Raw genomic sequence first — 9,839 nt, forward strand, 5'->3', positions numbered from 1 at the left:
CATCACCCTTCTTTATGTCTCAGCATTCCTCAGTGTTTGGCTAAAGTCCAAATCCTAAAATGAGAAAGGAAAGTAAATTGTACTGGAATAATGTTTTCTAATTCCAGTGTCATCAAGATCTCCTATCCCTAATCAGCTTCTCTGATCTACTGTTTCCCCTGATCCCCCAAAACCAATTCAGCTACCAAGTGATTGAAAGTGGCAGGAGTTCCCTGATGGCTTAAGGAAATTTACAAACAATTGTAAAATTTTTTTAAACACTTTTTTTTTTTATTACTTTTTTTTCATTTGTCTTAGAAAGAAATATGAAATCTGCATGCAACTTTCTAAATATTTCAAACATTTAAATAGCATATGATAATTTAGCAGTACAGTACATTATACAGCGAGATAATATAGGGAGACTTCCTATAGTATATTTACAAATGAAAAGGTAGTTTTGTTATATTAAAAAGAGGAATGCACTGCTTAACATTGGAAGTATTACATTCAAAATAATTAATATGTTGTATTGTGACTAAAACATACATAGGTATTTATATGCTTGCCCTATCATATTTTTCATAAAAAGATACCTTTTAAAGGCTTTTTTTTTTTGTTGTTGCTACAAATCTAGGAAAACATACACATAGTCTTGAAGCTTAAGATGTCTCAGTACTGAAGCCACAAACTTTCTGTAAGTGCTTCAGGTGAAAAAGAAATTAAACATTTTCTTAGTAATAAAAATGACCTAGAAATGCTTTCTAATGCATGAGAGGTTAAATGGGAGATGCAGGACGCTTCGCCTTGCAGCAGGACCTCAGGTCCATTAAAAAAGAGGTACACAAGTGATGCTCACACTCGTTTGACAAGGTGCTGAGGGACCTCACTTCTGCAGATACAGCCACAGCATTTTAGTGGCATCTTCCCCAGCAAACTCATCTTTGGTCCCTGCTCTGCCTGGCTGAGGTGGAGGCTGCAAACACGAGCAACAACCCCAGCCTGAAGTGTTCCCACTGCCAGGGGGTGAGGCCATGGCTGTACAACACTGTCACAAACAGTTCTGTTTGCCTAATGAGCTTATAAAGCTCGATTGCAATCATAGTGAAATATGAATGAATAATAATTAAAAACAAAAAACTCCCCAAAGAACTTATTGAAAACGAAAAGCATGTGTTTTCCTAATTTCAGTACAGAGCAGACGGGTATGAAATCGGAAATGCAACAGATGCTTGTGAAATCTGGAAGCCTTTTGCACACGGCTATAAAATGTAAAAACTGACCCTTGGTAAAAAGTGCTTTATAATAATATAGAATTTGTGTCTTATGCCTGCGAGAGAGAAACAATCTTCTGTAGAGCCCAGTCCTATGCCAGCCAAGGGAGTCCACTCCATTCCTTGTACCACTTTCTCTTACTCTTCATAAACCCTAAACAAAAGAAGAGCCAAGACCAGGGTGTTTAAATTAGGAAGGTAAAAACTCAATTTCAAATAACAATAATAAAAAATTATGATAAACAACCCAAAAACAGTAAAACCCCATAACCCAGATTTTAGCCTGTGCCTGAATAATTTGGAAAGTAAGTTATTGACTTCATCAGTCACCAGATTGCTGCCTATATCCATAAAGCATCTGGGAGGAGTGTTGGACTTCAACACTTTCACTTCTTAGAGGCATTTGGGGAGTGACACACTTTACCATAATTATCTGGGTAAATAACATGAAGAAATCCACATCTACTAATTCACTTTAAATGCTGGAAAATCCCTATCTCACATATGAATGTTGAAGCTTATATTGGGCTGTATATATTTTACAGTGCATTCACAGTATCTGTTGTTTGCAATAATATTACTCTATTTCACTTTTCTAGATTATTTCCTGACACCACAACTTGATGGGCTTGTCTGTCTGGGTGTTTCCTGAGGGCACAAACCTGGGGATGAGCATCCTTTGTCATCTTAATGACTGCTTTATGTAAAAAAACAAAACAAAACAAAACAAAACAAAAAAAACCCCAAAACGGGAAAGAGTGTAAATATGTGGTTATGCAATAGCCAGGGCTTCCCCACGTGCTCTGTTTGTGAAGCAGATGCAGGGAGCTGGCAGGATTTTGGGGAGATGGCCAGGGGCTTGCTGTGCCCTGGCACTGCCTGGGCTGGGGATCTCTGGCACCCTTGGGCCTGCAGGGAGAGCAGCTGCTGCTCCCTGGCCTTATTGAGCTCACTCTGGGGAGAAATTCCCCACCAGATGAGAAGGAGGAGGGTTTGATGGTTTGTAGTGTGTGTGTGGAGGGTCTTTCTGAGCCATGGCTGGAGACATGGCAGGAGCTGGGCTGCTCCTGTTAATTACCTGTGGGGACATCACCAGGAATTCATGTCTCACTCTCTGTCTTCTGCCTGTGACTTAGGAAAAAACACAACCCTCTTTGCAAGGAGAAGCTGTCAGAGGTTTTTATCTGAAAATTATCATTTTTCTGGGAATCATACACTAGCTAAAATCAGCAAATGCCTGTGCCATCAAGCACTGATGATGCTGAGGTGGTGTGACTGAAGTGTGGGACAGGGCTCCCTCTTCCCATCTCTCCTGACTGCTTTTCTCATGACTGTGCAAAAGTAGTTTAGCTTTTCATGTTGGATTTTTACCCGTAGAAGGGAGATGAGTGCATGCAAATAACTGAGAACGTCAGCTGATGAATATTTTACCCAAAAATAATTACTATTTATAGTCAGAACAGCCTAATGCCAGAATAGAAGCAAGAATTGCATGTGTCAGGAAAGAATTAATATCAAGAACACCCATTTAAAATTGTAATTTTGGTAACGAAATACATCCTCTGTGCTGGATGGAGCATTTGCCAGCATGTGCATTTTCCTGTTTTTCCCACTCCTGAACGCTGCTGGTTGCCTGACTTGCCTCCAGGATCCTCAGCCACGCAGCATCTGGGGCTTACCTGCCCTTCTCCTTCCACACCCGGTACCACTTGAGCAGCCTGACGGTGTTCTGGCGCTTGGGGTTGAGGCAGTGCTGCTGCTCCCCCCTCACCCGTGTCCACAGTGTCACACTGCAAGGCAAGGGGACAGCTCACAGCACATGACAACACCCCCTGCTCCCCTCCACCCTGCCAGCATGGCCAGGGGCTCAGCCAGCAGGGCAGGGTAAGGGTTTTGCAGCTCTGTGCTTTGTGGATGCAGATATTTTGAGTTTAATGGGATAAGGTCAGAGCAGCTGCCCTTCCTCAGTGCAGGCTGTATCAGATTAAGACATACCCACTGGTGTTAATCAGTGGGTTTGCTCTGCCTAAGTGTTAGATATCATCTTTTGAGCCTAATTAATTTAATTAGAGCTCATTCAGGCAACCACAAGGACTTTGCATGAGGAGACAGTTCCAGTACACTCAACAATACTTCATCCAAGAGAAATTATCAGAACTGCTTCACTGATTATTTTTAATTTTTTCCCTTAATTCTGTAGTATTTTAAAAACTTGCATGTGGCAGAGAGCTTGAGTGCCCAACAGCCAAGCTCTGAGCCTCAGCACCAGCCCTGGGGGCTTCAGCCTCCTCTGATCACACTTGATCCTGCTCTCCTTGCCAGCTTGGTGTCCCCTTATTGTCAGGACCAAGCATGCTGGGACACACAACGTGGCAAAAGTCTTTTTGTTTGAGGTTGCCACCTGGAGGGCTCAGTGAGGCTGCCACAGCTGAGGTGACATGAGGGATCTGGAGTTGGGTCCCAACAGAAAGGCTTTCCAGAAACATCACCACCCCATTTTTGGGGTTCAAAATTGAGCACATTTTTGGTTTTCTTATTAATTTTGTGATTTAAAAAAAACACAAACCAACATCCAAAAACCAACCCACATTGACAATTTGTATTAGAATTGATAATTTTCTGGAAATACCAACCGTAACAGGGAAAACCAGTCATTGGTTTAACTAAAACCCTACAGTGGAATTAATGAAATGCTGCTAGAGACTTGAGTGTAATGATAACAGAAACCCAGAAATACCTGCATATACTGAAGGGATTCTTTAATGATTTGGTTCAGAAAGGAAGACAAAATGCCTTGTAGACTTTCTCAGCTTGCCCTCCTGGTGCCTCACAAATTAAAACATGCTGCCTGAATAAACTGAACTGAGGGTCTCACCAGGATTTCAATTTCAAGGTTTCACAAGGTGTTCAAGCAGGACTTTCTATTCAATTAGCCTTCCTCCCTGCTCCCCTTTTCTGCTCCATCTCCAGCTAAGGTCCCACAGTGTTAAGGTGTATTTTCCAGGTTATTTTCTGGGAGGACGTGGACTTTCCCCCAATGCACAGGAAAGCAGATGAAGAGCCTTTAATGGCTGTGGGCATCAGAAAGAGAAGGGTCATTGCTAAAAACTATGGACTAACCCTGTTCTAAGGGTGTTCTCAGCCAACTCCTCTGAGAGCAGAGTGTGCTTCAGAAGGAGAGTTTTCCTGGAGCTTTGAATGATGAGAGTTTTAAGGGATTTGAGGCAGAGCAAGGTTTCTCCATGCAGCAGCCACCTCCTCAGCTGTGCCATCTGCACTGGCTGATCCAGACCTTGGCTTGAGTTTCTCTTCTGACAGAGCATAAAGGATATTTCCAGAAAGAGATGGACAAGCTGAATTGCAGGAGGAGAGGAGCAGGATTGCCTCTGAAAAGCTGCAAGCCCTACATTTGCACCAGAAGCAGTGAAGGACACTCTGGAATTACCAGTCTGCAGTCTGAGCAGGAAGGGATCCATGGTTTGCCTCTCAGGTGAGGTCTCTCTTTCCTCAGGGTGATGTATTGTTTTGACATCACATGTAGCTTTTCTGCTTTGGTTCTGGAGGGTGGACAGCAGAGATGTTCCCAAGGCAGCCCCATGGCCCTCTGCCATTTTCAGACAGTCCCTGATGGGTGCAGGGTTGGGTTGGCAGCATGTTTGGGCTCCCTGAGATGACCTGGACCTGCTTTAGAGGATGCTGGTCTGACAGCTGTGCCTAAGAGGTGCTGTGGAAGCTTCTAACTGAGTGAGGAGTTAGCTGGATGGGCTGCAAGAAGAGGCTGAGAGAGCTGGAGAAGGGGTGAAGCATAAGAAACCTCCAGTAAGATTCCTCCAGTGGGATTTGTCCCTTTGCTGCCCAGGGCTTGGTGGCTGGAGCCTTCACCCTGGTGTCTGAGTATCCCTGTGCCAAAATTCTCCCCAGTATGTCCATGCCTCCAGGGCTGTGAGAAACACCCCAAGTTAATCTGTTACCCCAGAACCCTGTGCCCCACACATCTCATCTGCAGGGACAGAGCACCTCTGCATACAAATACCCTGTCCCCATGAACTCAGGGATCCTGGCTCTGGTGCTTTCACCCCAGGCTGCTGTGGGAACTGCCATTACCTTCACTGCCCCTGGAGAAAGCCACTACTGGGAGCCTGTTTCCCATCAGCTCTTCTCAGCATGATAAATCTCCACACTCTGGGATGGGGCAAAACATGGGTGGGGGTGTTTCAGAACATTTCAGGTAGAAAGAATTAAACTTCCCTCCTATTTTCTGCTGCTTCCCCTCATTCCAGGAGAGAGATACACTCACAATTACTGCTAGATATACCATGAATAATGACAGGTTTTGACTAGACTGAGGACTCAGTCTGTCTCTTACCCTGTGGCACAGCTCTGATGGGGGTTTATGGCTGCAACCTCCCTAACTGCACCCCCAAACCCACTGCTCCTCTATCCAACACAATTTACATCATGTTTCTGCTCTATGGGAGCTTCTAAGGAGGGCAGAAGGGGACACAGCTTCGACAACCCATTTTAGATTATCACTGCAGCAACAAAAGCTCAGTTGCAGGAATTTAGCTCCTCCTTTAGTGCCATGTCCAGAGACTCCTGGATAAATTGGTTCCCAGAATATTAATTTCAGTGCTTTCAGTGTTGGGTTCAGGCTGCATCAGGGTAGCTGGGACAGACACCCCCAGCAATGAGACAGCCATGGGACAGCTCTGTCCCAGCAGCTGCTGCAAACCCTGGACAACCCTCAGCCTTGAATAGAATTGCTCAACATCTGCCCTGACAGGCTGGAAAAGCAACTGTTCCTGCATGGCATTCTGACTTTCCCAGATTTCTGATTGGGAGTAAAATGTTGCATTAATGAGATTAGTTTCATACCCCCTGGCCACCATCTACTTTTGGGCAAATAACTGGAGTGGCATGCCAAGAGTCAGTGTCCCTCTAGGACATCATTTTACTATTGAAGGGCCAAAGCAAACAGAGTGAAGCCGTGAGGAGCTGATTCAGGCAGGGTTGCTCTGCAAGAATGTTTCTGTTCAGGTCACAATCTGTTCAGGTTTGGGTTTAAAGACGTGGGTCTGACGTTCCCTGAGCTCGGCATTGCTCACAGTGATGCTGCTCTGCCTCTGGAGGAAGCCTAAGGAAGCTTGAATCTCCATTCCTTCTGCACAAGCCCTCTGCTGAGCTGGCGAGACAGTTCCAGGTGGGACAGCTCCTGTGTTGGTGCCAGGTGGGAGGGCAGTGCAGCCCCAGGGCACAGCAAGGTGCTGCAGGTGGTGTGCAGCCTGCACAGATCCCCTTCATCAGCAGCAGTTCCATGGGAGAGCTGCAGCAAATCACTCCTTGGTCTCCTGGGCTGTGGCTGACCTTGGGACCATTTTCCTCCCCTCTTAGGTGGCAGGGAGGGGCTCAGTGCAGTCTTTTTGGCTTATCTGCCCTTCTGGTTCTTATCCAGCTGCTGGTTGGATGTGCTTTGTTGGGGCAATCTTAAGATATCCAAACACCCCCCCCCCCCCAAAAAAAAAAAAAAAAAAAAAAAGACAAGCCCACCCATATTAAAAATTCTAAAAAGTCCTTCCTTTTTTAGTTATGTAGAAAATTGCTGTACCTGCCTCAGCTTAGTTACCCACTACATCAGTTTGAGATTTCACAGCAGCATTGGTCCTGAATTGCAGGGACACTGGGAGGAAAGCATTTTATTACATCCTGAGTAACCCATCAGGTTAAGGGGATTCCTCTGGTACAATGCAGGCTGGGGTAACTCTTCCTTGCAGAAACCACCACGGACAAAACTCTGCTCATGTTTCTTCTGCATGCTCAAAATAACTTGAGTAAATAGTTCTGAGTTTTAACAGGCAACTCGGAGTAGGATTTGTCCCTGTTTTCACTTGAACTAATGATAATCTTTTTCAGCTACCCATTCTGGAAATACTTATTTGATTTAAAAAAAAAAAAAAAGTGTCTAAAAATGATACCTGGGGTTTTGGTCAAAACTACACCTTTCCTTTTTTTTTCATCTGATGCAGCAAATTACTATTCCCAGGAATTAGCATGCCAGGGCATGAGGAAAACAAAGAACAAAGAAGGAACTTCCAGATAAGGTGAAGCAGTTCAGCTGACAGGGAAACAGAAAGCAATAAATGAAGGAAAACTTACATAATCATCTCTTCCACGCAAAATGGGTACCTCGGTTTTATTTCCAGCTTCCGTACGTTAGAGAATCTTATTTTAGGACCTTTTCTTGAGCATTTGCACTTCACGCCTACAAGAGAAAGCATTTTCTCATTTGCCTGCAAAGCCTCCTGCATACCAAGCGTCCCTTCCCCTCCAGCCTATGTGCATCCAGGAAAACTTCAATTTGCTCTTTTTAGCTTTGGTGGAAAAGATTTTTTTTTTTTTAATGCTGTTGAGCCTAAAAAGAGATTTTTTTTTTTCCTTTGGTATATCCCAGGAAAAGGTAGTGACTGTCTGGGAAATATGTATTAGAGCACTACATATGTTCCAGGACTTTGTAAATAGCAGATTTTTAAAAGTGCACCTGCTGTGATTAAATACAATTGTATTCAACAAAAGGAAATTAAAGAATCACAACTCACTTTAAAATGAGCAAGAAAGTGCGTGTCTGGGCTACTTTCTCATTCACTCGTGTCTCACTCGGACTTCGTAGGACTTTGAGTCATTTCTCCTTGCATGGATGCTGTGGTGCAGTTGTAGGACAAAAGCTAAGCATTTTTAAACCCTCATTTTTGTACACAGTAGAAAACGCAAACTGTGCCACCACCTCACATCCAGTTCTGCCCTATTTGCCCTGAAAACCACTCTCAGTTTCAAAGGAGATGCTTGAGCTCTATTCCTGAATAACGAAGAACGCGGCATGACCTGCTCCACTGCGAGCTCTTCGCCTTGCAGTGAAGACACAACTTTATCCCTTGTATTTTACCTCTACTTCACCTTCAAATAACCTGCAGCTCCCTTACTCCTAGATTCCATACATCGCACCTTTCCACCGTGCAGGGGATGGCTGAACCCAAGCCAGGGCTATCAAGACACAAACACAAATTACTGGAAAAGAGATTTACACGGGAATAAGCAGATTAAACCACTTTACCTTCGGCGCTGGCTAAGCACATCGCGATGAAGAGCAGGAGCAGAGCTGCTGTCAGGAGCTTCATTGTGAGACAGCAGGTACCCGAGGAGCCGCCTGGGGGTTGCGGTGTCGGTTCGCTGTGGTTTGTCCCCCCGGAGCCGCTGTCCCGGCTGGATCAGCAGGGCGGGCACGGCGGAGCGGCTCCCGGCGGAGCGGCTCCCGGCGCTGCTGCGCTCTGCCGCCGCCTCCCCTTCTCCTCCTTTAAAGCGGCTCCCGCTGCCCTCGCTCCCGGCTCATTAATATGCACAGCAACTCCACGGCTCCCTCCGCTTCCTCAGCCCCGGCGGGGAGGGGGGGACCGGCACCCCGGCGGGGGAACATCCCCCATCCCCGCCCCGAACGCCCCGCAGGGAGCGCAGGCGATGGGGCGGCTGCCCCTGCCCCTGCCCCTGCCCCTGCCCCTGCCCCTGCCCCTGCCCCTGCCCAGCCGGGACCTTCCCATCAGAGGAGGGCTGTGGGGACGGTGATGTGTGTGTTTGTAGGAGTAGGGCTGTTAGCTGAAAAACCATCCGCTTGTGAGCGCCCCAGGGATGCCAGCGCTCCGCGGAAATTCCCATCTACCTTGGAAATAAGATTTGGGTACTCTCGTTCTCACCTGGGAAGGGGTGTCACCTTTTGTCACAGATTGACTTAAATATTAATTTTTCTAGCTTTAGCAGGCTTTTAAATCTAAAGGAAAGTTTAGTGAATCAAATGAGAAAAGATTTCTAAAAGCGTCGTTAGGTGAAATGCTTTAGGAAATAAGCTCGGTTTATCGTTGCTTTAATGAACACTCGAACGGTATTCTGCCCCATGAAGAACAGGGCAACACGCAGGAATTTCATGGACGTAAATACGTGTTCCTCCTCCCTTGCAGAGTCTGTTTCTGATTTCAGAAATAGCTAAAAGAGCATCTTTGAATACAGATTCCAGATTTTTGTCTAAATGAAACGGGTGGAGATCAGAGTGGAATCTAATCGCCTTCGCAGCAGTGTATTCACACGCCAAACGCCTCTGCGGATCCGCGGCTCATCCCAGCCCCGCTCACAGCCATTCCCGTTATTAGAACCGACCGAAAGCAGCCGTCCTGCCAGCCCAGCAGCGCCTGGGGAGAGCTTGCCACGCACTCCCAGCTCCACTTGCATTTTAAGTTTCCCACATGGCTTCGTTCCTGCCGGCTCCCATTGGCAGCGGCCATCCCGCTGCGCTCCCGGCCGGGTGTTGGCAGCCTGCGAGTACAGCCCTACCACACACAGGCTGCACGTTGTGCACAGGCAGCTGCCGTGTTCCTGGCCCTGGCTCCATGCGGGACGTGCCGACATGCGGGAACAACCTCTCTGCTCTGCCCTGCCTGCTCTGCCTGCGCTACACTGCCTGCCCTGCCTGCACTGCACTGCCTGTCCTACCTGCACAGCTCTGTCTGCACAGCACTGTCTGCCCTGCCTGCACAGCTCTGCCTACAC

The 9,839-nt window shown here is 46.5% G+C and overlaps 1 protein-coding gene across 1 annotated transcript; it reads right to left on the reverse strand.

Annotated features, from left to right (window-relative positions):
* Positions 1-285: 285 nt before the first annotated feature.
* CXCL14 (C-X-C motif chemokine ligand 14) lies at positions 286-9,535 on the reverse strand. The gene is made up of 4 exons (XM_079319639.1): positions 8,359-9,535; positions 7,407-7,512; positions 2,933-3,043; positions 286-1,407 (listed from the first exon to the last, which is right to left on the reverse strand). The coding sequence occupies exons 1-4, from the start codon at positions 8,420-8,422 to the stop codon at positions 1,392-1,394; spliced, it is 297 nt and encodes a 98-aa protein (XP_079175765.1). The 5' UTR covers positions 8,423-9,535; the 3' UTR covers positions 286-1,391.
* Positions 9,536-9,839: the final 304 nt, after the last annotated feature.

This window comes from Erithacus rubecula (genome assembly GCF_903797595.1).
Source record: "Erithacus rubecula genome assembly, chromosome: 16".
Taxonomy (NCBI): Eukaryota; Metazoa; Chordata; class Aves; order Passeriformes; family Muscicapidae; genus Erithacus; species Erithacus rubecula.